At 45.5% G+C, this 27,336-nt stretch overlaps 1 protein-coding gene across 5 annotated transcripts in view; it reads right to left on the minus strand.

The window, feature by feature from the left end:
- Window positions 1-5,554: 5,554 nt before the first annotated feature.
- Window positions 5,555-27,336, minus strand: part of LOC137432624 (uncharacterized) — a 73,304-nt gene continuing 51,522 nt past the window's right edge. For 4 of the 5 annotated variants that reach the window (XM_068124699.2, XM_068124697.2, XM_068124698.2 and 1 more), the window contains 2 exons: window positions 14,539-14,681; window positions 6,593-7,701 (listed from right to left, as the gene is read on the minus strand). In XM_068124699.2, the coding sequence (XP_067980800.2) occupies window positions 7,660-7,701; window positions 14,539-14,681 (185 nt within the window). In that variant the 3' untranslated portion in view covers window positions 6,593-7,659. Of the gene's footprint in view, window positions 7,702-14,538; window positions 14,682-27,336 lie in introns of all 5 variants that reach the window. The other variant, XM_068124696.2, reaches the window with a different exon arrangement.

The raw sequence follows: 27,336 nt of genomic DNA on the forward strand, positions 1-27,336 counted from the left end.
CGTATCGGCCGATAATCGGATGCTTTTGGGTCCCAAAGTCGGCGAATTCAGATTTTTCGAGTATGGCTGTACGTGATAAACAAAGAGCGCGGTTCGTAGATGGAAAATGCATTAGTGCCATGGGCATCGGGTCACTGGGTGCGGCGTAAAAGGGATAACAAAGTCGAGTCCTTACGGTATTATTATATAGATAATAACCCCGACTTGGCACCTTCACACTCTGACACACACACTCACAGGGACAAAGGACACTTTGGTTAAGGGCGAACGGATGTACGTGCTGGGATTCCTCGCTGGTGCCCACGTGGTCTGGTGTGCGTGGCTCGTAGTTCGATCGTGAGATGTGCAGCCTGGATGATGTAAATTCAGCGCAGGTGGGACGAGCTGCCACGCAGGCAGACAACTTCAGCGCAGGTGAGTCTTGTAGAAAATTGCCAACGCTTGCGGGTCAGCCGGATGGCGCAAAAGATCGGCGCAGACGTGATGGGTGTCGGGCGCCGAACAAAGGCAGAACACGTGTCGTGGTGGATATGGAAAAGCAAGCGAGGTCTCGTGGGCGTGGCGAAAGGGGTAAGAGCTCAGGTGTGTCCTCGAAGCAGTCCCAAAGGCAAGAGAGCGATAATGTGCTGCTCGTGGGCTAATATCAAACTGGTCACGCCCTTCAAAATGTTCCAGAGCCTCCCATTCGTTGAGGCTTGTCACATCATGGCGACGGGTTCCTGGCTCGCCATTGGTCACGTGGGCCGTGCTTTTGGCCACGCCTCTCTACACATCTGGTGTTATGGCCATGCCTTAACCAATGAAGGTTTGACATTCTGCCTAACTTCAATATTGGTTTTGATTACGACACAATGGGAAGGGCTAATCTTTACATTCAGTAAGACATAACTGACTACTGCAGGCTACATGTTGTCATGCAATTGACTATAGGGAGTTTGCCTTTATGGCACAACTGCAACAATATTAAACTTAAAGCCATTATTGGAGGGGGTGGACATAGACTACAGGAACTTTTGCAAATCTGTTAACTGGGGATCAGCGAAGCAGGTGCATACAACAGCCTTCCATGTGTGTTTCCTTCAAATTCACCTCATATCTCTTTGTAGCCTCTATAGTGAGGCTATATATACTTTTATGATATTGTAAGTATAAATTTCACGGAAAAAAAAGTGAGGAAATATTCGCTTGGTTACAAAGAAATCCGACCTAAACAAACATCCGGGTCCGGTCTGGAGAGGACGCTGGCGTTACTTGTTCGCCGCTTCTCCGACTGGGTAATTGTATATAGTCTGCTTTTCTGGTGGCCGTGGCGGCTTTTTGGCCATTGGATCTGCTCCCTGCTCGGTCCCGGCTCTGCTCCTGGCTTCGCCTGCCCGGCTCTTCCACTGTTGCCGCAGGCCCGCTCCCGAACTGTCCTGTGCCTCGTCTGCCGCTCTGGCCTTTACTGTCTTGCTCGCCGCTTCTCCGACTGGGTCATTGTACATAGTCTGCTTTTCTGGTGGTCGTGGCGGCTTTTTGGCCGTTGGATCTGCTCCCTGCTCGGTCCCGGCTCTGCTCCTGGCTTCGCCTGCCCGGCTCTTCCACCGTTGCCTCAGGCCCGCTCCCGAACTGTCCTGTGCTTCGTCTGCCGCTTCGGCCTTTACTGTCTTGCTCGCCGCTTCCACTGGCAAGGCCTACTCGTCCTCCTCGACCTTGGCCTTGTTCTCATCCCCTTTGCTCCTGCCTGACATGGCTCTAAGGTACTCCGCTGCAAGGCTACTTCTGCTTAACACTTACTCCACCCCATCATGCATCTCTGCAATCAAATACCACGGACTCCTCCGACGACCCAGATATATTCATAGAGGCTCTGGTCGTAAGTTTGTTTACTTACAAACAGGTCACTTCATTCCCGTACTCTGGTCGGCTCAGCGCATTCCCACTGGTCGGCTCAGCGCACTCCCACTCATCGTCCCAGCGCACCTGGTCACAGCAACGCACACTATCGCACCTCCTGTCTGCAAACCCTGGCTAAATCACCTGAGTTCATCCCCACCGTACAAACAAACATGAAGCTCACCCTGTTCAACACCCGGTCCCTCAACAACAAAAGCCTCATCCTGAACGACTACATTCTGGATAATAAACTGGACTTTCTCTGTCTCACTGAAACCTGGCAACAACCTCTGGACTACTTCTCACTCAACCTCACTACACCCAATGGATATTCGTACATCAATAAACCACGCTCGGAGGGCCGAGGTGGTGGAATTGCCGTAATACACTGACAGGACATCAAGACCAGCCTCATCTCCATCTCATCTGCTCCATCATTTGAACACCTGGCTTTTAAACTCTCTGGTCACACGCAGTCAGTCATGGCTGTCGTCTACCGACCTCCCAAACCACACCCATCATTCCTGTCTGACGTCTCCTACTTTCTGACCCAGCTCTGTTCCTTCTCCCCCTCAATCCTCCTCCTCGGTGATTTCAATATCCACATGGACTCCACTGACTCCACAATAACCACTGACTTCACTGATTTACTCACCTGCTTTAACCTCACTCAACATGTCAACTTTCCTACCCATAACCGTGGGCACATTCTGGACCTTGTCTGCTCTACTGGATTAATTTTGCACCATCTCTCTGGCTCCGACCTCACCCTCTCTGACCACTTAGCCATCACTATGACCATCAACATCCCCACCCCAGCACCAAGGCATTATCGCACTATCAACTTCCGTAAGCTAAACGCGCTTTCACCTACCTCATTCTCATCCACCCTCTCTGAAAAAATGTCCACTTCTCCCTTCGTTGACCTCCACACCCCTTCTGACCTCACTGACTACTACAACCACACTCTCTCCTCCTGCCTTGACCAGCTTGCACCTATAAAAACCAAATCAGTTTCTTTCACCCATTCTGCTCCCTGGTTTACCCCTGAACTCCGCCTGATGAAAACTCGTGCTCGCCAACTTGAAAGACTCTGCAATAAAACAGGTCTCACAATTCACTCCCAAGCCTACAAGGACCACCTACAGCACTACAAAGATGCCCTCTCCCGCGCCCGCTCCGCCTACTACTCTCAAATTATCCACTCTGGCTCCAGAAACCCAAAAGCACTCTTCTCTACAATAAACAAACTCCTCAGCCCCCTGAACACCACCACCCAGTCATTCACAGTAGACAACTGCATCTCCTTCCTTTCATTCTTCCAAAGCAAAATTGACAACATCTACAACAGCGTAACCACCACCGCACCCGCTCCCCCTCAAACCACCTGCCCCCCCTTATCCTGCCAACCCCTGGCTCAGTTCTCCCCAGTCTCCCCTACTGACCTCTCTGAACTTTCCATAGGAATGAAAACTGCCACCTGCACTCTTGACCCCATCCCCTCCAGCTTTGTCAAGGCCTCCCTTCCTGCTCTCTCCACTTATCACTGCAACAATAAACTCCTCCCTGGCTACAGGCATCGTCCCACCATCCCTCAAAATTGCTGCTGTTACCCCCATTCTGAAAAAACCTGGACTAATCCCTGACACCTAAAACAACTTCAGACCCATCTCCAACATACCCTTTCTGTCAAAAGTTTTGGAACGTGCTGTAGCCACTCAACTCAAACATCACCTCTCTGCCAATAACCTGTATGAAACATTCCAATCTGGATTCCGCTCCAACCACAGTACTGAAACTGCTCTCCTCAAAATCACCAATGACATTCTCCTCTCCTCTGACGCCGGCAACCTCAACATTCTCATCCTCCTCGACCTCAGCGCCGCCTTTGACACCATCAATCATGCCATCCTCCTCACCCGACCTGAAACCACCTTTAACATTACCGGCACTGCCCTCTCTTGGATCAAATCATACCTCTCTGACAGATGCCAGTTCATCTCCATCAATAACTGCAAATCCCCCACTGCTCCCCTCCCCCAAGGTGTCCCCCAAGGTTCAGTTCCTGGCCCCCTCCTCTTCATCCTGTACCTGTCCCCCCTTGGTCACTTAATCCGCCGTCATGGTCTCCAATTCCACTGCTTCGCCGATGACGTCCAGCTTTTCATCTCCACCAAGTCCATCTCCACCGCCACCCACTCTATCCTGACTAACTGCATCACTGAAATAAAATCCTGGCTTCAAATCAGCTTCCTCAAACTTAACTATGATAAATCTGAAATAATCATCATTGGCCCAAAAACGCTCACCAAATCCACCCATAACTTTGCCCTCAACATCGACGGTTTCCCAGTATCCACCTCCCCTCACATCCGGAATCTTGGCATCATCTTTGACCAAACCCTCTCCTTCGCCAAATACACTAAACAGATCACAAAGACAGCCTTCTTTCACCTGAAAAACATCGCCCGTTTCCGTCCATCCCTCTCCTCCACGGCTGCAGAAACCCTCATCCACGCCTTCATCACCTCCCGTCTGGACTACTGCAACAGCCTCCTCTATGGTTCACCCTCAATATAAACCACCTTTAGAGGCCATTTTTCCCCGCAAGCGGGGGTTGGCCTTTTTCGGGAACCGTGGTTGTTGTTGTTTTTCGGTCCCCTTTTTGAAGCAATGTTTTACGGCCGGATGCCCTTCCTGACGCCAACCCTTTTTGCCGCCTTTAACGACAAACAGGGAATTACCAGTGAACTGGTCCTCAATTAGCCGACCTCGGAAGGATGACAGGCTGAGTCAACCCCCCTGGCGTTAATTCAGCGATCGACCGGGATTCGAACCCAGGATCCTAAGCTGACACCCTAGCCGCTAGCCCAACACCAGGGTTCACCCTCAATAATCACCAATAAACTCCAATACATTCAGAACTCCGCTGCCTGTCTACTCACCCATTCCCGGACCCGTGACCACATCACCCCCGTCCTTTATAAGCTTCACTGGCTCCCCATCCCCCAGAGAATCCAGTACAAAATCCTCCTCTTGACCTACAAAGCCCTTCATAACCTGGCCCCATCCTACCTGACTGACCTCCTCTCTCGACACACTCCCACCCGCAACCTCCGCTCTGCTGGTACCAACCTCCTGACCCCCCCCCCATCCGGATCAAATTCAGATCCTGGGTGGACAGGGCCTTCTCCATCGCTGCTCCCACCCTCTGGAACTCACTACCTCACACCATCAGAGACTCCTCCTCACTCACCACATTCAAAACATCACTCAAGGCCCACCTGTTCAACACTGCATTCAACATTTAACCCACAGCATTTAACCCCTGACTATCTCTTCTCCTTGTCCTTCCTTTTGCTTTGATTTTATAATCAATATCAAATAATTATTTATTATTTGAATTATCAAATAATTATTCAAATAATTATTATCAAATAATATTATCAAATAATTATTTACCTATTGATTTTTGTCTTTTTGCACTTGTTTTTTTGTACTCTGTCAAAGCGCCTTTGGGCTTCTTGAAAAGCGCTATATAAAATAAATGTATTATTATTATTATAAACATGGAAATACTGTTGTTTTAACCGGCATCGCTGGTCCCTCTCTCACAAATGCGCAAAAATTACTTATGTCCGCCCCTCCTATAGCATGCTGGCTTGTATTGTAAGCAAAGGAGAGAATGAAAAGATTTATTGGGAGATATTACACAACACAAAGTCCAGTACATCTAATTTCATCCAGTTTTCCAGAAAGTTATGGAAAATGGTGACTTTCTAAATGCCTGTCTAATAAAAGGCATTTATACTATATTCTGGCTACAAAAGAGGTGTTTGGAGATAAAATTTTACAACACAATATCTATTATCTAATATTGTAATGTTACATTTTAAATAAATAAGCAATCTAATTGCATTCTCTTTGGTTGTCTTTGAATCTTCTATCATTTCATCAATGCAAATACAGGAACAGACATGAAAGTACTGGATAACCAACCAAGTGACTTACACGGAGGACAGCCAAGCCAAAAGCGTGTGCGTCGTTCAGATGGCAAGGGCAGCCAACGAGAGTGGAGAAAACGTCACATGTTTCCAGAGGAGTGCATAGTTTGCCACTCAAACAAGTACAAACGTAATACTATAACTGGTAAAAGTTATATTGTAACGTTAGTCAAATGTGAGTTTATTTGTGGTGGGCAGCTCCTGGAAGCTGCAAAGCAAAAGGAAGACACTGCACTTCTACACCAGATACAGGGTGAAGATTTGGTAGCCCGTGAGTTGCAGTACCATCGTGACTGTCACAGAGCCTACACAAGGTTCCTGAGTAAGCCGAGTAAGCCTTTGACACACATTCAGAGTGGCTACATGAATGCTTTCATTGTATTCAGTGAAGAAACGGTGAAAAAAAGATTACTTCAAAATCAAGAAATCCTGGCTTTGTTAAGATTAAACCGTATATTTATCCACGCGATCAAGAGGTTGAAAATGTAGATGCTCCTTGTAGGACCTGGAATTTAAAGACACGTCTGCAAAGAACATTCCCGCAACTTGTGTTTGTCACGTCCGCCAATAGAAGCATGAGTGACATCGTCTTCAGTGAAGGACTTTGTGCAGAAGTCCTAGCCCAGGAACTTGTTGATGACACTGACACTACTTCTGCAGAAAGTTCAACAGATGATGCAGAACAAATTTTTTTCATTAATACTCTTAGTATTATTATTATTATTATTATTATTATTATTATTATTATCATAAATGCACGTTATTAATTTATGAAGCCCAACAGATAATAACATGTTCACTGAACAATCTGATTAAAAAGCCAGGAAGTCATCATGCACTTCATGTACCATTTGTTAATATGCATTTTCATCAACTGTTCGTTATACATTTCTGAGCACCCCTTGTGCGTGGGGACATTGATATTCTTAATCAGTGACACATTTCCTACAAACCCATTAAAGTTTTAAGTTGCCCCCATCGTTGTTGCACGAAAATTGAAAATTAAGCCCATATATACTGCATGCCCTATGGTCTAAAAGGACATTCACGGACAGTTGGAAAGTTTGAGGGTGTTTTCTGGGCTACCAATGGTGGAGTGTCGCTTCGCCTGCCCCCACAAGCCCTCTCCAAGGGACTTTTACTCCTTTTATTCATTATTTACACCTTTATATCGTCTTTTAGTGTCTTTTAGTATTGAAGTCTTTTAAATCGTCTTGAATAAAGTATTGTACGAAACATTTCTAAACGATAAATTAACTTGAAGTTTTATTATTAAAGAAATTCTCATTACCAATCAGCCAAAAAGGAGATAAACGTTACCTTTTTCAAAACACTTCTCCCAAACATATCATTAAATATCACAGGGCAGTCAAATCAATTATTTTTAAAAAACTGTTCGCAGAAGCGATCAAGTGAGAAATTTTATTCCTTAACTTTAATTTGGCACTCGTGAGAAACTTGCATCCATCTTGAGAAACAAAGGGGTTTAATGTTCGGCTGTATGCTGGAAACAGCTGCACAAACTTCCTGATCCAGGCTCTTTAGACGACCTGTTGTTGTTGTTCTTGATAAGTGTCAATGTTGAGAAGATCACTTCACAAAGGTATGTTGTTGAAAACGGTCGCAATACTTCAATGGCACGATCAGAGATGGTTCGATGCTCTTCGTTTTTCTACTACCAGCAAAATGCGTCCAGAAGCACCTCGTCGAACTGAGTGCGGTCTCTCCGCAGCTTGAGAGTGCGGACACTGGGGTTTGAGAGTGTGGTCGCTCCTGAGGTCTATAACTCGATCTCCATGTTCTCGCGCCTTCGCTGAGCCCTCTGCAGATGAAAGCAAGAAAGGATCACAAACCCAGTCATACTCCTCCATTGATTTTCTTTACTTTCCTCTAATTTATGAAAGCATCATGGCACATTGAGGATTTGTCATGGCACACCAGTTGCGAAGCGCTGCTCTCGGCTATCCTCACAGATATGGACATCTATTACTAAAATTTGAAAGGGTTCCTGCTGTCTTAGAATAATAAAATCATGCCACTAAGTTCCAAATCCCATTTCTTCCTCTTCTCCCCCAGAAAGACTGGCTTTTAAAACAGGCATCTTTATGATTAAATGGACACGAATTTTTGTCCCAAGTAAATCTATTATTAACTTTTCAACGGTACCATTTATATTATTCTGATAGCAGGACATCTTTATAATAAAGCATGACAGACAGACGGAAGCTGCTCCTTTTAGTAATACAATATAGAGTATTACTACGACAATGGAAGAGTACTGTGCAGTATTGGTATTCAGGAATATTAGGACTATTTAGGAGTAGCACTTATATTTGATTTATCAAGACTCTCTTTGGGTCTGTGGTACACCATGGGGAGCATCAGAATACTCATGTTGTTTGTTATTTGGCAAATACAACCTGCAGCATTACTCACTGCAATTTTATATATATATATTTAAAGGTGTGTATAAATATACGTATATAGATAGCTCTTTCTAACCAACAACAAACAACATGCATCTTAAGGCCATTTTCCCTGCTCGAGCGGGGGTTAGCCTTGCGGTCCCCATGACAATCTTCTCCATTTTGTCCTATTTTCTGCATCTCTCCTTGTTAACCCCCTTGCCCGCATTTCTTCTTCCACCATCTTTAGCCAAGTCTTTCTAACCACTGATTGATATTAATGTTCGGTATCTTCCGGGTGTCGTAAAAAGCTGAAATTTGGTGTGCCGATAGACATCAAAGCCGGTACACTGGCGAGAATCCCAAAACCATCGGAAAGTGTCCGTAAGTAAAAAAAATGACGTCAAAAACCGTAAAAAACAAAACATAAAAAACCTCAATCAATAGCTCGCATTTGAAAATGGTAACTTCTGTAACTGTAAACTGTGAAATAAACATGACAATAATGTCCGTAAATGAAAATTGACGTCAAAAACCGTAAAAAACAAAACATTAGAAACCTCAATCAATACCTAGCATTTGAAAATTGTTACTTCTATAACTGTAAACTGTGAAATAAACATGACAATAATGTCCGTAAATGAAAATGTACGTAAAAAAAACCCAATCAATAGCTAGCATTATAAAATTGTAACTTCTATAACAGTAAACTGTGAAATAAACATGACAATAATGTCCGTAAATGAAAATTGACGTCAAAAACCATTTTAAAAAAAAACATTAAAAAACCTCAATCAATAGCTAGCATTTGAAAATTGTAACTTCTAAAACTGTAAACTGTGAAATAAACATGACAATAATGTCCGTAAATGAAAATGTATGTAAAAAAAACCTTAAAGGCGTCTATAAAAAAAACCCAATCAATATCTAGCATTTGAAAATTGTAACTTCTAAAACTGTAAACTGTGAAATAAACATGACAATAATGTCCGTAAATGAAAATGTATGTTAAAAAACCTTAAAGGCGTCCATTTAAAAAACCCAATCAATAGCTAGCATTTTAAAATTGTAACTTCTATAACTGTAAACTGTGAAATAAACATTACAATAATGTCCGTAAATGAAAATTGACGTCTTAAACCGTAAAAAAACAAAGCATAAAAAAACCTCAAGCAATAGCTAGCATTTGAAAATTGTAACTTCTAAAACTGTAAACTGTGAAATAAACATGACAATAATGTCCGTAAATGAAAATGTATGTTAAAAAACCTTAAAGGCGTCTATAAAAAAAAACCCAATCAATAGCTAGCATTTTAAAATTGTAAAATTGTAATTTATATTGCTGTAAACTGTCAAAAAAAAATTCAATGCAACTTTACGTAAAAAACTAAATGCGTCCGTAAAATAAAGAAATAAAACCTAAATTGATATCTCGCAGCAGGTTGGTAATGCTTGCCGGTAATCACAAAGCTTCTATTGTACACCGCTCCTTTCCTATGCCACCTCCAGGCATTGCAAATCGTCATTGCCGGGCACCGAAGGGGGCTTGGCAGTGACGCACGCTGAAAGAGAGTACTCAGTTTTCACTCTGGTTTCTTGTTGTACACCGCTCCTTTCCTATGCCACCTCCAGGCATTGCAAATCGTCATTGCCGGGCACCGAAGGGGGCTCGGCAGTGACGCACGCTGAAAGAGAGTACTCAGTTTTCACTCTGGTTTCTTGTTGTACACCGCTCCTTTCCTATGCCATCTCCAGGCATTGCAAATCGTCATTGCCGGGCACCAAAGGGGGCTCGGCAGTGACGCACGCTGAAAGAGAGTACTCAGTTTTCACTCTGGTTTCTTGTTTGTTTGTTTTCTTTCTTGGTTGTCCGGACGATATCTCAGCCATCCTTTGAGCTAGGAAGCTGAAATTTCGGCACAGTCGTGAGCAAGTCCTTTGTCAAATACGGTATTTTTTGTTTTTTGAATAATCAATTAATTGAGGAGTTATTTAATTATTAGCGTTTAATTAAGTACTTATTTAATTAATTAAATTTCATTTCTCTTCTGACCATTATTAACTCAGGCACCTTTTGAGTTAGGAAGCTGATATTTGGACATGCCAATGACCAGGTGATTTGGCTGCAAAGGATATTTTTGATTTATTAATTAATCAATTAATCGATTAATTATTTAATTATTCGATTAATGACCCAAAAAAATTTTTTTTTTAAGTTACAGATTCTGATGAAATAGTGGTAGTTTATGTGTTCTCTGACCAAATTGATTACCAATTTAATTTTTTTATGATTATTATTTATTTATTTTCATTATTAATCATTTATTTATTTTCTTTCTCATTTGGCCAATATCTCAGGCACCTTTTGAGCTGGGAAGCTAATATTTGGACATAAGTGACCAAGTGATGTGGCTATCAAGGATATTTTTGATTTATTGATTAATCATTTCATCTATTAATTATTTATTGATTAATCGATTAATTATTTATTGAGTAATCAATTAATTATTTAATTTTTTATAAATGACTTATTTAATTAAATTTCTAAAAGATACATCTTCGGATGAAGCACTAGTGGTTTAGTTATGCGATTAGCCAATTGATTATGAAAATATTTTGTGATAATCTTTTATTGATTTTAATTATACAATTAATCAATCAATTAGTGTACACCTCTCCCTCCCAATGCAGCCTTAATGAGCTGCACTGCGGTATTGCCGGGCGCCGGAGGCGCCCCGGCAATGCCGCGCTGCAGCATATTTAATTATTTGGCATGGGGCGGTGTACTTTGAATGTATGTGTACTTGTTGTACACCGCTCCTTTCCTATGCCATCTCCAGGCATTGCAAATCGTCATTGCCGGGCACCAAAGGGGGCTCGGCAGTGACGCACGCTGAAAGAGAGTACTCAGTTTTCACTCTGGTTTCTTGTTTTCTTGTTTGTTTGTTTTCTTGGTTGTCCGGGCGATATCTCAGCCATCCTTTGAGCTAGGAAGCTGAAATTTCGGCACAGTAGTGAGCAAGTCCTTTGTCAAATACGGTATTTTTTGTTTTTTGAATAATCAATTAATTGAGGAGTTATTTAATTATTAGCGTTTAATTAAGTACTTATTTAATTAATTAAATTTCATTTCTCTTCTGACCATTATTAACTCAGGCACCTTTTGAGTTAGGAAGCTGATATTTGGACATGCCAATGACCAGGTGATTTGGCTGCAAAGGATATTTTTGATTTATTAATTAATCAATTAATCGATTAATTATTTAATTATTCGATTAATGACCAAAAAAATTTTTTTTTTTAAGTTACAGATTCTGATGAAATAGTGGTAGTTTATGTGTTCTCTGACCAAATTGATTACTAATTTAATTTTTTTATGATTATTATTTATTTATTTTCATTATTAATCATTTATTTATTTTCTTTCTCATTTGGCCAATATCTCAGGCACCTTTTGAGCTGGGAAGCTAATATTTGGACATGAGTGACCAAGTGATGTGGCTATCAAGGATATTTTTGATTTATTGATTAATCATTTCATCTATTAATTATTTATTGATTAATCGATTAATTATTTATTGAGTAATCAATTAATTATTTAATTTTTTATAAATGACTTATTTAATTAAATTTCTAAAAGATACATCTTCGGATGAAGCACTAGTGGTTTAGTTATGCGATTAGCCAATTGATTATGAAAATATTTTGTGATAATCTTTTATTGATTTTAATTATACAATTAATCAATCAATTAGTGTACACCTCTCCCTCCCAATGCAGCCTCAATGAGCTGCACTGCGGTATTGCCGGGCGCCGGAGGCGCCCCGGCAATGCCGCGCTGCAGCATATTTAATTATTTGGCATGGGGCGGTGTACTTTGAATGTATGTGTACTTGTTTGTTTTCTTGTTTGTTTTCTTTCTTGTTTTCTTGGTTGTCCGGGCGATATCTCAGCCATCCTTTGAGCTAGGAAGCTGAAATTTCGGCACAGTAGTGAGCAAGTCCTTTGTCAAATACGGTATTTTTTGTTTTTTGAATAATCAATTAATTGAGGAGTTATTTAATTATTAGCGTTTAATTAAGTACTTATTTAATTAATTAAATTTCATTTCTCTTCTGACCATTATTAACTCAGGCACCTTTTGAGTTAGGAAGCTGATATTTGGACATGCCAATGACCAGGTGATTTGGCTGCAAAGGATATTTTTGATTTATTAATTAATCAATTAATCGATTAATTATTTAATTATTCGATTAATGACAAAAATTTTTTTTTTTTAAAAGTTACAGATTCTGATGAAATAGTGGTAGTTTATGTGTTCTCTGACCAAATTGATTAATAATTTAATTTTTTTATGATTATTATTTATTTATTTTCATTATTAATCATTTATTTATTTTCTTTCTCATTTGGCCAATATCTCAGGCACCTTTTGAGCTGGGAAGCTAATATTTGGACATGAGTGACCAAGTGATGTGGCTATCAAGGATATTTTTGATTTATTGATTAATCATTTCATCTATTAATTATTTATTGATTAATCGATTAATTATTTATTGAGTAATCAATTAATTATTTAATTTTTTATAAATGACTTATTTAATTAAATTTCTAAAAGATACATCTTCGGATGAAGCACTAGTGGTTTAGTTATGCGATTAGCCAATTGATTATGAAAATATTTTGTGATAATCTTTTATTGATTTTAATTATACAATTAATCAATCAATTAGTGTACACCTCTCCCTCCCAATGCAGCCTCAATGAGCTGCACTGCGGTATTGCCGGGCGCCAGAGGCGCCCCGGCAATGCCGCGCTGCAGCATATTTAATTATTTGGCATGGGGCGGTGTACTTTGAATGTATTTGTACTTGTTTTCTTGTTTGTTTGTTTTCTTTCTTGGTTGTCCGGACGATATCTCAGCCATCCTTTGAGCTAGGAAGCTGAAATTTCGGCACAGTAGTGAGCAAGTCCTTTGTCAAATACGGTATTTTTTGTTTTTTGAATAATCAATTAATTGAGGAGTTATTTAATTATTAGCGTTTAATTAAGTACTTATTTAATTAATTAAATTTCATTTATCTTCTGACCATTATTAACTCAGGCACCTTTTGAGTTAGGAAGCTGATATTTGGACATGCCAATGACCAGGTGATTTGGCTGCAAAGGATATTTTTGATTTATTAATTAATCAATTAATCGATTAATTATTTAATTATTCGATTAATGACAAAAAAATTTTTTTTTTTTAAGTTACAGATTCTGATGAAATAGTGGTAGTTTATGTGTTCTCTGACCAAATTGATTAATAATTTAATTTTTTTATGATTATTATTTATTTATTTTCATTATTAATCATTTATTTATTTTCTTTCTCATTTGGCCAATATCTCAGGCACCTTTTGAGCTGGGAAGCTAATATTTGGACATGAGTGACCAAGTGATGTGGCTATCAAGGATATTTTTGATTTATTGATTAATCATTTCATCTATTAAGTATTTATTGATTAATCGATTAATTATTTATTGAGTAATCAATTAATTATTTAATTTTTTATAAATGACTTATTTAATTAAATTTCTAAAAGATACATCTTCGGATGAAGCACTACTGGTTTAGTTATGCGATTAGCCAATTGATTATGAAAATATTTTGTGATAATCTTTTATTGATTTTAATTATACAATTAATCAATCAATTAGTGTACACCTCTCCCTCCCAATGCAGCCTCAATGAGCTGCACTGCGGTATTGCCGGGCGCCGGAGGCGCCCCGGCAATGCCGCGCTGCAGCATATTTAATTATTTGGCATGGGGCGGTGTACTTTGAATGTATGTGTACTTGTTTATTTATGTACCTACCTACGAAGCACCGTTTGTTATTGCTTACACAGTGTAAGCATACCCCACTCGTATGTATGTATGTATATATATATGTATATATATATATATATATATATATATATATATATATATATATATATATATATACTATGTAGGACTACTGTATATATACTCTGTAGGAGCACTGTATATTGTATATCTACACGAGTATATATATAGTTTCTCATATCCATTCTGAAAGCAACACAGTAGGCAGATTTTTTAAATGTCATTGAAATGTAACATAACAAAATGAATTTCTTTTTAAGTCTTCAAGAAATAATACTTTAAGCATTGAGAACAGTGAAGGCATTCTTGAAAGTTCATGTCATTAAAGTGTCAATGGGAAATAAGAGTACATCAGAGACCTACCTTTTCATGTCCAACCACCGCCACCCCCACCGCCAACAGAAACAGAATCAGAATGATAACAGGTAGAAGGCCCCAACATTTTCTTGCATCCGGAATTATTGTCGTTATGATGGGTGATGGGGAAGTTGGTGTAGATGGTTGTTCTTCTCATTGTTAGGCAAAGGCAATGACAAAATGCAGAATAAAAGGAGAATTAAAATCCACATCATCCACAAATCAATAAGTGAAACAAACCAGCAAAGAACCTGTCTTTACGGAGGGGTTAATTCCCCATCTTTCATGATTTATAACCTGTAATATCACCTTCCACCACGTGGTGCTATATCAATAACATTTGCATGGAGAGAATTGGGATCCTCCCCCCTTCCTGAACTCCCAGGACTATGATATATATATTTTTTAATCCCGGGTTCCCTCTGATTACAAGCAGCGGTTTCAAACTTGTTCCCTCCAGCGGTTCAAGAGTGCTTAAATCACACAAATAAACACACAAACAGACACTTCTACAATGATATATTTTGTGTCAGGTACAATACCAGGAATGTAATGAATGATTCCTCTCTCGTGTTGTAGTTTGACTGCTCACCTGGTGATCTTATGATCCAAAGGTTAAACTAAATTGTCGCTTTTGTCCCCTGTCCTGAGATGGGTATGTGCATGCCTGTGTGTAGCTCTTACAAGGACCTGACAACCCGTGACAACCCTGACAATTTAATGATGAACTGGATTATGAGACCCGTCGCTTCACCAATTGTTGTGTAATTGTTTTAAAACAAACAAACAGGGGCAATCCCCCTGGCGCTCACCTGGTAGAATAAACAGTATACTGCACTGACTACAGGTATTTTAAACCAATTTAAATGGTTTCCAGAAGACAGGGCAGCATGTAGAATCATACTAACATAATAATAAGACTTTCAACAAACAAAACAAAATACCTATTTTGGGGGGCAACCCATACCGTCCCCCCTCCCTCCCCACCTCCCATCTTGTATACCTCCTCAGACCCAAATTTTTCTAATGCCTTGAACAAACATTGGTACATCACGGGGGGCGATGAAGGTTGTGGTGAAGTTTCATTGAAATAGTGTATGTAGTTTCAAAGAAAAGAGCAAATATCTATTTTGGGGGGCAACACCCCAGTAAACCCCTCATAGCCCGATTTTTTTATGCTGTGAACAAACTTCGGTACATCACGAGTGGTGAAGGTTGTGGACAAGTTTCATAGAAATAGTGTGTGTAGTTTCAGAGGAAAAAGCAAATTCATATTTTGGAGGGTCGAACCTGGATCCACTTTGACCACCGGTAAACCCCCTTAGACCCCGATATTTTTTAGTCACAACACAAGAAGTATCATTTGTGCCAAATTTGGTCGCAATCCCATCGGCGGTTTCGGAGAAGAAGTTGCAAGTGTTTATGGAAGGACGGACGATGCGCCATCGCATAAGCTCCCCTGAACTTCGTTCCAAGTGAACGAAAAAAAGACTTTGTTAATGGGAAAAAATAAAATTAGGCGGTGTATAGGTACCGGCCTGGCTGTACACTCAAGCAGCTAGAAGGGGGAGATTGTTAATGCGATGTTAATCACAGCTTTTTTTAGATGCTGAATTGCAAATAATATCCAACATCACACGAAGAGGAAGATTTAAAAAAAAATTCTTGCCCTTCTCCTCTCTTCTGTCTTTTTATCAAGCTGTCTTGGGTATGTATTCGGCATGGGCCATGGCAGGAAACAAATTCTGAGGTCTCCTCATCTCTGCCTTTGCTTAAATGCTGAATTATGAGGCAAAAACAAAACAGGATTCATGAGAGATCCTGCTCTCCATGCAGGGCTAACCAGTGTCGCAAGTTGACGTTTGCAGTTTCGCCACGTGTGCCCATGTACCCCCAAAAAAGGATTTATTGGTGTCACAAACCATACCGGAATTTCCCTGAATCCACCGTCATTGGTTTCGTTGAAATCCGTTAAAACGTTCTCAAGTTATAACATGACAGAGACATGTCTCCTTTTATAATATAGATTATTCGGTGGAAATGATGAATGATGATGATTATGAATTCAAATCCAGTGAACTCAATGAACTCCAGGACAGGCAGAGAGGGTGCTGATGCTCCTGAGCCTGAGGTGGAGGGACCAGGATGAAAAAATGAGTGATTGACAGCTGTCTGGCATATTGCCCCAGGTTTCGATGTCGCTCCTTGTATGGGAGAATCACATCATCCAAACCCCCTATTGAACTCGAGGTAACGCTCCATGACCCCGGGTCGACGTCTTTCAGCCTGCAGGCAATTGCCCACATGTCCCCTAGGAACTTGACCATGAGGTTGGACATCGACACCACTTCCTCTTCAGCACCGCCCGCCACCTCTTCTTCGGAAACCTTGGTAATGGCATCCAACTCTTCCTCGGCAAACTCCTCAGGCTCCATGTCGTCAAAGCCTTCCCCTCCAACCTGCCGTGCCAATCCGGCAATTTCATGCCGGTTCTCTGTGCTATCAGGAAAGCCTGTAACGTTCTTCACTGCCTGTGGCCACAGGTTTTGCCAGCAGGTGTTGATGGTGGAGGCTCTCACCTCATTCAGCTACTCTTTGATTACACCAAATCAGTGGGCTATGTTGAACTCTTTCCAGCATCCACGAGCTTGTGAGCTCTGACACGAGCCTCGATTCTGTTTAGAAAAACAAGACCAAAAGTCGAACAGCGGTCGCCGAGCTTGTAAAATATTATAAACCACAAACACAGGATTAGCTTTTTAAACAGTCGATAATGTTGTTTATAACATTAAACAGATTAGGAGGAAAGAAATTAGGAGGAATCCCGACATCCATGAGGTAAGTTTTACTTACAGAACTGAGCGAAGATCTACTGTAATCTAGATTATACCCCAGAAGGGTTAGATGTGCTCATTTACGAAGCAGCTCGCTAGCGCTTGCCAAGCCAGCCGTTCCTTAAGCGTTTTGAATGGAGTACTTGGTCGAATGCTGAAACCATTTGGCGATCTCTCCACAAGAAACTTGGTAAATGAACACACACCCAATGTTCTTGAGACCCCACCATAGATCGACTGTAATCTATATACCCCAAAGAGGATTGACCTTTTCTGCGGCTCTCGAAGTGAGCGGTGATTACGCTGTAATGCATTTGAAGTGAGCGGCATTTTTGTGTGCATTTCATTCTGAGCCAGGCATTTGTGCGTGCATTTCAGGGAGGTCACGGTTTTTCGAAGCTGTCCACGATCTTCACGCACGCTCGAAGTAAAGTAATTGTTCACAATTGTATTTTTGTCGAAACTGTATTTATCTTACGTGTGTGTACCTATAGTGTGTCCTAAGGAAGATTCTCGGTGTTAATCTTTCATACCTCTATAAAATAGTCGAGTATTTTGTGCCGCGTTATTTGCAGCCTAGTTCTTGAAGCTTCCTACCTGGAGGCTTTGTTTTCTCTCAGCAGTCGATTGTAGTCCATCTACTCTCGTTCCCTCACTTTTTACTCCCGCCAGGGAGTAATGCATTCACTCGTGTCTGTGTGTGTGTGTGTGTGTGTGTGTGTGTGTGTGTGTGTCCGTGTGTTTGTGAACAAGATATCTGGAAAAGTTCTGAACGGATTTGGATGAAAGTTGGTGGGATGATTGCCCTTGGGATAAGGAAGAATTGATTAGTTTTTGGTGAAGCTCAGGATATTATTCCCGATCCAAGAATTTTTTGAAGGATTTTTTTAGCATTGGAAGATAGGGCTCATTTTTTTTTAAACATTATCTTCTATATATGTATTCTATATTTAACATTGTGATATGAAAATAGTTTTCATATTTGTTGTAAATGTAGTTTAAACTCGTGGTTATGCGCTAGAGCGGTGTGGCGGGCACAATGATCAATAATTCCGCGCACCAGTGGGTGGCGCGAGCGTCCGGGCATGGAACTGAGATACATGCCCCGCCTTTCGGCCGATCGGCCATGCCCGGGGGCAAGGCGTGGCCTCTGGACATATATGCGGGCTCGAAGGTCGAGCCAGCCCAGTGCTGATGTGCGAGCTTGTAATAAAGTGCTTTCGTTTGTACCACGTGTTGTGGCCTACCTTTTTGGCAAACGAGTTGTGTGTGCACAGTACCACACTGGTGACCCGACTGGTTCAGCTGACGCTGACCCCCAAACGCGCCATGGCTACCAACGCCGTCGCCGGCAGACTCCCGGAGTTCTGGGAAGTGCAAGCCGACGTTTGGTTTGTGCAGGCCGAAGCTCAATTCCAACTCCGGGGCATCATGGCGGACGAGACCATGTACTACCACGTGGTCACCGCCCTCGGGCCCGGCACTGCCGCCCGCGTCATGTCCATCCTTCGGCGCCCGCCGGGCGACCACAAGTATGCGGTGCTCAAACGTCTCCTCCTCGCCACGTTCGGGCTCACGGAGGTCGAACGCGCCGACCGCCTCCTGGACCTTCCCGCCCTCGGCGACACATGACCGTCCGTTCGGATGGATTTTATGCTGTCCCTTCTCGGAGACCAGCGCCCGGATATCCTGTTCCGAGCACTTTTCCTCTGCCAGCTACTTGTACAGGTGCGCCTCGCGCTGGCCGGTTCAAAAATAACGGAACCCCGCGCCTTGGCCGGAGAGGCCGACAAATTTTTCGCGGCCTGCGACACGCGGTCGGTGTATGGTGCTGCCGTACTGGATCCCAGTACGGAGGCTACAGCGCTCCCTGCTTCCCTCGTGGCCGCTGCTACACCCCACCCACTACCGCCGCCACCACCACCACCGCCACCGGCATGGCCGACGCGGCCGCCACCGCTGCAAACCTGGTGCTACTATCACGCCAGGTTCGGCCGCAAGGCCAGAACGTGCCGCCCGCCGTGTTCTTTTGACGGGTCGGGAAACGACCGGGCCGGCGCTCACTTGCGGCCATGAGCGTCGGCCAATCCGGCAGCCTCCTGTTCATCATGGACACCTCGTCTGGTCGTCGTTTTCTGTGCGACACGGGAGCGCAGGTAAGCGTCCTCCCTGCCTCCGCGTCCGACAAGCAAGCCGCGGGCCGGGGCCCCGCTTTGCTTGCCGCCAACGGAACACCCATCCGCACATTCGGGAAGCGTTGCCTCTCACTGCGGTTCGGAGGGCAGCGCTTCCAATGGTCGTTCGTCACCGCCAGCGTGCCAATGGCCCTGCTCGGTGCGGATTTCCTTTGTGCGCATGGGCTGTTGGTGGACGTTAAGCGTCGACGTATCATCCAGGCCGAAACCTTCAGCTCGCTCGCTTGTTCGCTGAGCGGCTCGTTGAGCAGCTCGCTGAGCGGCTCACCGAGCGGCTTGCCAAGCGGCTTGCTGAGTGGTTCCGTCCCGTCAAGGTTAGTTTGTACGCTTCCGGCAGCGGACGAGTTTACCCGCCTCCTCGCCAGTTTCCCGGCACTCACGCGGCTCACCTTTTCAGCGGTGGCCGTCAAACACAGGGTGGAGCACCATATCCCCACCGTCGGCCCACCGGTCTATGCCTGGGTGCGCCGCCTCGACCCCACGAAGCTCGCCGTGGCGAAAGCGGAGTTCGCCACGCTGGAGTGGCTGGGCATCGTACGGCGCTCCAACAGCGCAAGGGCCCCCTCCTCTGCACATTGTGCCCAAGCCCGGCGGCGGATGGCGGCCGTGCCGTGACTACCGCCGGCTCAACGATGCCACCACCCCCGACTGCTACCCGGTCCCGCATATTCAAGACTTTTCTGCCCGGTTGGCAAACACGACCGTTTTCTCCAAGGTGGACCTCATCCGGGGCTACCACCAGATCCCCGTACGACCGGACGATGTACCAAAGACGGCCGTCATCCCCCCTTTTGGCCTCTGAGTTCCTGCGGATGCCTTTTGGGTTGAAAAATGCGGCCGAGGCGTTCCAGCGTCTCATGGACAGCGTCTTGCGCGACTTACCTTTCATCTACGTCTACCTGGATGACATCCTAGTCAGGAGCGCGTCCCGGGAGGAGCACCTGCTCCACCTCCGCACGCTCTTCGAACACCTGGGCCAGCAGAGCCTGATAATCAACCCCGCGAAGTGCCGTTTCGGCATCACCGCCATCTACTTCTTGGGGCACCGCATCACCAGGCACGGGGCCATCCCTTTGCCGGCCAAGGTGGAGGCGGTCAGGAGTTTCCCGTGCCCCCGCACGATCAAGGGGCTCCAGGAGTTCCTGGGCATGGTGAATTTTTATCATCGTTTCGTGCCCCACGTCGCCCAGCTCCTCCGCCCCCTGCACTAGGCCCTTCGGGGCAAGCCGGGCAAAGGCGACATCGCGTGGACGGAGCTGATGGCCGCGGCGTTTGCAGGCGCAAAGCTGGCCCTGGCCAACGCCACCATGCTGGCGCACCTGGCGCCCGATGCACCGATCGCCCTCACCACCGACGCGTCGGACTACGCGGTGGGCGCGGTGCATGAGCAGTGGTGAGTGGTGCTTGGCAGCCGCTGGCGATTTTTAGCCGGCAGCTTCGCCCGCACGAACGCCGCTACAGCACCTTCGACCGCGAGCTGCTTGGGCTCCACCTGGCGGTCCGACACTTCCGCCATCTGCTCGAGGGTCGTCCGTTCACGGCTTTCGTCGATCACAAGCCCCTTGTGTTCGCGATGGCCAAGGTCGCCGAGCCATGGTCGGCCTGGGAGCAACGTCACCTCTCTGCCGTGTCCGAGTACATGACGGACATCCGTCACGTCGTGGGTAAAGACAACCCGGTGGCGGATTGCCTTTCCCGGTCCGTCGCACACTTGTCCACCTTGGGATCGACTGTGCCCGGATGGCGGAGGACCAGACCACCGACCCCGACGTCCAGGCCTTGCGGACCGCCGTCATGGGCCTCCGCGTCACCGAGGTGCCGTTCGACGTCACGGGCACGGCCCTCTTGTGCGGTGTCTCCCTCGGCCGGCCTCGCCCCATCGTGCCCGCTGGCTGGCAGCGCCCGGTTTTCGACGCCATCCACGGCCTGTCCCACCCGGGCACGAAGGCCTCCCAGAAGCTCGTCGTGGCAAAGTTCGTCTGGCATGGCCTCAGGAAGAACGTCCGCGACTGGGCCAGGACGTTCCTCGCGTGCCAGCGCGCAAAGGTCCACCGCCACACCCAGGCCCCGTTGGCCCCGTTTACGGTGCCCGAACGGCGGTTCGACCACGTCCACGTTGACTTGGTGGGACCTCTGCCCCCCTCGCGGGGGTTCACCCACCTCCTCACCATGGTGGACCGCACCACCCGGTGGCCGGAGGCCATGTCATTGGCTGCGACGGCTGCGGCTGACGTCGCGCAAGCCTTCATCGCCACGTGGGTTGCCCAGTTCGGTGCCCCCTCGGACATCTCGTCCGACCGCGGCTCCCAGTTCACCTCGGAGCTCTGGGGAGCGGTGGCGCAAGGGCTCGGTGTCAAACTGCACTGCACCACGGCCTACCACCCCCAGGCCAATGGCCTGTGCGAGCGTTTTCATCGCTCAATGAAGGCCGTGCTCCAGGCCAGCCTCCTCGACGGTAGCTGGGCCGACAGGCTCCCCTGGGTCCTGCTGGGCCTCAGGACGGCGCCCAAGGACGACCTGCGTGCGTCCTCGGTGGAGCTGGTCTTCGGACAACCGCTGCGGGTGCCGGGCGAATTTATCCCCGACTCCACGGCTCCTTGGTCCGCGGCGCAACAGTGCTCCACCCTGCAGGAGACCGCCAGGAGGTTCGCCCCAGTGCCGACGGCACACCACGGTTGCCTGTCCTCCCACGTCGCCCCGGAGCTTCGCACGGCGGAGTACGTTTTCGTCCGGCACGACGCCCACCGGGCACCGCTGCGGCCCCCGTACGACGGGCCCTTCCACGTGCTGGAGACCGGGGACAAACATTTCACCATGGACATCGGCGGTGCCCCGGATCGTATCTCCGTGGACCGCCTCAAGCCGGTCCACCTCGATCTGGACCACCCCCCGCAAGCAGCTCTGCCTCCGCGTCGAGGTCGCCCCCTGGCGGTCAGACCCCCGGCACCCCCCAGCCCCGCCGTCCCGCTACCCCCCAGCCCTGCACGCATCGCCAGATGGCGTTTCGGCCGGGTCATCAAGCTTCCCCGCAAGCTCACCCTTCAGGTGCGTGGGAATTCTGGGGGGGCACGTGTGGCAGGCACAATGATCAATAATTCCGCGCAGCAGTGGGTGGCGCGAGCGTCCGGGCGTGGAACTGAGATACATGCCCCGCCTTTCAGCCGTTCGGCCACAACCGGGGGCAAGGCGTGGCCTCAGGACATTTCTGCGGGCTCGAAGGTCGAGCCCACCCAGTGCTGATGTGCGAGCTTGTTATAAAGTGCTTTCGTTTGTACCACGCGTTGTGGCCTACCTTTTTGGCAAACGAGTTGTGTGTGCACAGCACCACAGCGGTGTATTTTTTTTGGCAGTGTCGTCTTCAATGTTCATTTATTTTTTCTAATAAAGACATATTCTGTCATTTTAAAACCTCCAAAGTGTGTATTAGGTTTCCCCGTTTCATAAAATGTATCGTTTGATACGTATAATGCTTTAAAACTGTTTTTTGTTTGTTTGTTTGTTTTTTTAACCTCAGAAGAGATATCAACATTTAGCTCAGCGAATGTCATTCGCGGTGTCAGTATTTGATGAACTTATAAAGACTTAGTTCCAGATTTGTCAATGGCTGAGGTATATTAACAAACGAATAAAACAGATTTGGCAAAATTCCAACTTTTTTTTTTTTAAAGATCGCATATTCACCCAGGGTTGTGAGAGGCTGAAGAAGAAGAAACCACGCATGGGCTTCCCAGACCAAATAAATAATTCTGGTTCTGGCTCTGCAATATTCAGGTTTATTACTCACGCCAGGGAGTAACGCATTCGATCGTGTCCGTCCGTGTGTGTGTGTGTGTGTGTGTTCGTATGTTCGTGTGTTTGTGAACAAGATATCTGGAAAAGTTCTGAACGGATTTGGATGAAAGTTGGTGGGATGATTGCCCTTGGGATAAGGAAGAATTGATTAGTTTTTGGTGAAGCTCAGGATATTATTCCGGATCCAGGAAATTTTTTTGGAAATTTTTTTGGGAAAGATTTTATCTGTTTTACTGCATTAAAGCTTTTATTCTTATTCTTAAATGATGTTTTTCTCCTCTAATTCCGAGATATATCAAAATAAATTCTCTGACAGTTAGGGCTTACTTTCTTTTTCATTTATTGTTTTGGGGAGAGGGGATATTAAACAAAACGTATTATTCCAACTAAACCTACGGCGGGAGTATGCGCTCTTCTGAGTGGCGTTCTAGTTTCCCAGTCTTTTCACGCCATACTTCCTTGTTTAAAATCTTAACTTAAAAAAAACAAAAACATTTCGTTCTTTGTTCTTTTCGTTCGTTCGTTCATTCGTTCATTGACCACGTGTTTCACCCCTATTTCACCCCTGGTGTTGGCTTAGCGGTTAGGGTGACGGCTTTGGATCCTAGGATCCTGGGTTCGAATCCTGATCGATTGCTGAATTAATGCCAGGGGGGTTGACTCAGCTTGTCATTCTTCCGAGGTCGGCAAATTGAGTACCAGCTTGCTGGGATGAATGATCACGGTGTGTACCCCGATTTAGAAAAGGTACACCACATTCCTGCGCATCGCAAGAGGCGACCAAGGGTTGGTGTCAGGAAGGGCATCCGGCCATAAAAACATTGCCTGAAACAGGGAACCATGATTGTCATGGGGCCCGCAAGGCTAACCCCTGCTCCAGCGGGGGAAAATGTCCTTGAAACGATCATTCATTCATTCATTCATTCATTCATTCACCCCCATTTTCACCCCATTCCCCAGATCGTTTTCACTGTTCAATTTAAAAATGCTTAAACTTTCCTTCCACCTTTTGCCCTGTTCACGTGACTCGTGGTTGTCCCTCTAGGCCCTCTCCCCGTTCATATTTTGTGAATATAAGATTGTTCTTCACGGTTCTGTTTAAATATGTTTAAACTTTCCCCTGCAGTGCTTTATTCAGTGGTATATTACAACACGCTGTTTTTCTTCCTATTTAAAAGACTCTTTTCAATTTCCTCTTCAACTCATGCCACTTCAAAAAAAAATTCAATCTCATAATTCTTCCTCACTCCATGCTCTAAATTCACATTCATTCCACCCCTCCTCCATCGTTCTTAAACGGATCGCTAACTTGAAAATCACAATAAACCCAATTTGTTATAAATGTCCGTCTTTCATTAATCATCCACTTTCTAAACTCCCCCCTTGCTCCTCCCCTCCTAAAATCCCCCCTTGCCCCTCCCCTCCTAAACTCCCCCCTTGCCCCTCCCCTCCTAAACTCCCCCCTCACCCCTCCCCTTCAAAACTCCCCCCCATCTCCTCCCCTTCAAATCCCCCCCCCCTCCCCCTACCACCCCTCTCCAACTCTCCCCCCTCCCCCCCTCCTCCTCAAAGCTGCCTCCTCCCCACTTAGTCTCTCTTCTATCTCATACCCACACCTCCCCCAAACTTCTACTTTCCTCTGCCCCTCCTCAAATAACCCCTCACTGTGCCTCATCCCATCACCATCAAACCTTTCGTCCTCCTCATCCTTCCCTTTCTTGTAACTCTTCTGTAATCTCTGACACACTATCAACTGCTCTCCCAACCTCCCCCTCTCATCGTTCATCTGACCCTACCCCTCCCCTTCCCTGTCCTGCACCCGATGCTACCCCTCTCTCCTCATTAACGGTATGGACCTCAAACATCCGGGGCCTTCGCTCAAACCTGATTGATCTCTTCATACAGGTTGTTTCTGACAAACCAGACGTAATCTGCTTAACAGAAACTTTCCTCCTTCAAGATGTCTCTGATTCCTTAATATCTCTTCCTGGTTACCCCCTCCTCTGGCAACGGAGTATCTTCTCTCCTCCTTCAAGATGTCTCTGATTCCTTAATATCTCCTGGTTACTCCCTCCTCCGGCAATGGAGTATCTTCTCTTCTAGACTTGAGTATGACAAACTTCCCTGCAAATGTCTGCTGCTCTTCTTCTGCTCCAATCGGTTCTTCTGATCATGTGCTTGTTAAAGTGGACATCTCTCTTGGCATTCTCAGAGAGCCTTCTCAGCGCCGCCGAGTCTGGCATTTCACTCAGGCTGACTGGCACGGTCTGCAAGCAGCCATCAATCATCTGGACTGGTCTCCCATCTCTACTGCCTCTGACATCAATTCTTCCTGGGAATTCTTCCAAAGCAAACTGCTCTCTCTCATGCACAGATTTATCCCATCTCGTCTTCAGTTGTCTTACCTTTCCTCCTGTCCATGGTACACTGAATCTTGTGGTGAGGCAGTTGCCCTGAAACAACTTGCCTTTGCCTCTTGGAAGGCAAATCCAACTGAAGGCAATCTCAGTTCCTTCCACCAAGCTCGGAACAAGTGTGTGTCTACCCTCAGGAGTGCCAGGAAGCACTATCTCTCCACACTCAAGAATGAACTCTCAAATTTGGCTCCTTCCTCCAAATCAAGGTGGCGTCTGGTCAAATCCGTTTCTGGTGTTTGTTCCCCCTCCATCCCCTCCCTTACCTCAAATGGCTACACAGTTGACACCGCACGTGACAAAGCCGAATGCCTCAACTCTCTGTTTGCCTCAAAATCTTGTGTCCCAAACCCATCTCTCTCTGTTCCCACCTTACCCAGTCGAACCCAACTGCTGGACTCGGTGTCCTTCTCTCCTGACAAGGTGAAGTTTTTGTCAAACCTCGACTCTGATTCTGCAACTCGACCAGACGGCATCAGCCCACGGGTCCTACAATCCTGCTCTGCCGCTCTATCTCACCCTCTCTCTGTTCTTTTCTCCCTCTCTTTTGCTCAAGGTCATCTGCCAGCATCTTGGAAATCAGCAAACATTACCGCTTTACAAAAAAAAGGTGCAAAAACAAATCGTTGCAACTACAGACCAATTAGCCTGCTCCCAATTATCAGCAAAGTCATGGAATCCATCATTGCTTCGGTTACATCAATATCAGAATCCATCAATATCAAATCCTTCCTCTTCTCCAATGGCTTGATCTCCAATCATCAATTTGGATTCAGACCAGGTCATTCTACTCTGGACATGTTGCTTCTGCTGTCTCAAAAATGGATGGAGGTCCTCAATGCCAAACAGGAAATTAGAACTGTGTCCCTTGACATATCACGTGCCTTCAATACGGTCTGGCAACCAGCTCTACTCACCAAACTCTCCTCCTATGGTATCCATGGAAATCTCCACGCATGGCTTGCAGACTTCCTCTCTGGTCGTAGTCAACGTGTGGCCCTGAATTGATTTCTCTCATCTCCCCTTTCTGTTCTGGCTGGAGTTCCCCAAGGTAGTGTTCTGGACGCTGTGCTATTTCTGGTGTTCATCAATGATCTCTCCGACTCTCTGCAAAATCCTCTCTATCTCTTTGCTGATGACTCCACTCACTGCCGCACCATTCCTCATCCCTCAGATCGGCAGTCTGCAGCCTCCTCACTCTCTGCAGACCTGGACAAAATCACAGACTGGTCAAACAAGTGGAACATGTCTTTCAATCCTGACAAATCTCACACTCTTACTCTGTCTCTCCGAAAAGACCGACTGGAAAACCCTCCCATCTACTTTCTCAACAAGCCTCTCCAAGAAGTTCTGTCGCTCAAGCTTTTGGGTCTCACTATCTGCCATGATCTTTCTTGGGAAAACCACATTTCCAAGCTGGCCGCCAAAGCCAGTCGCCGACTGGGCATCCTCCATAGTGCGAAGTCCTTCCTTGGCACACCTGAGCTCCTCACCACATACAAGGCTTTCATCCGCAGCTCAATGGAATACTGTTCCCCCCTCTTATCTGGGCCGGTGCTCCTGCCTCAC

Source organism: Myxine glutinosa, chromosome 8 (genome assembly GCF_964187855.1).
Source record: "Myxine glutinosa chromosome 8, kmMyxGlut1.1, whole genome shotgun sequence".
Lineage (NCBI taxonomy): Eukaryota > Metazoa > Chordata > Myxini > Myxiniformes > Myxinidae > Myxine > Myxine glutinosa.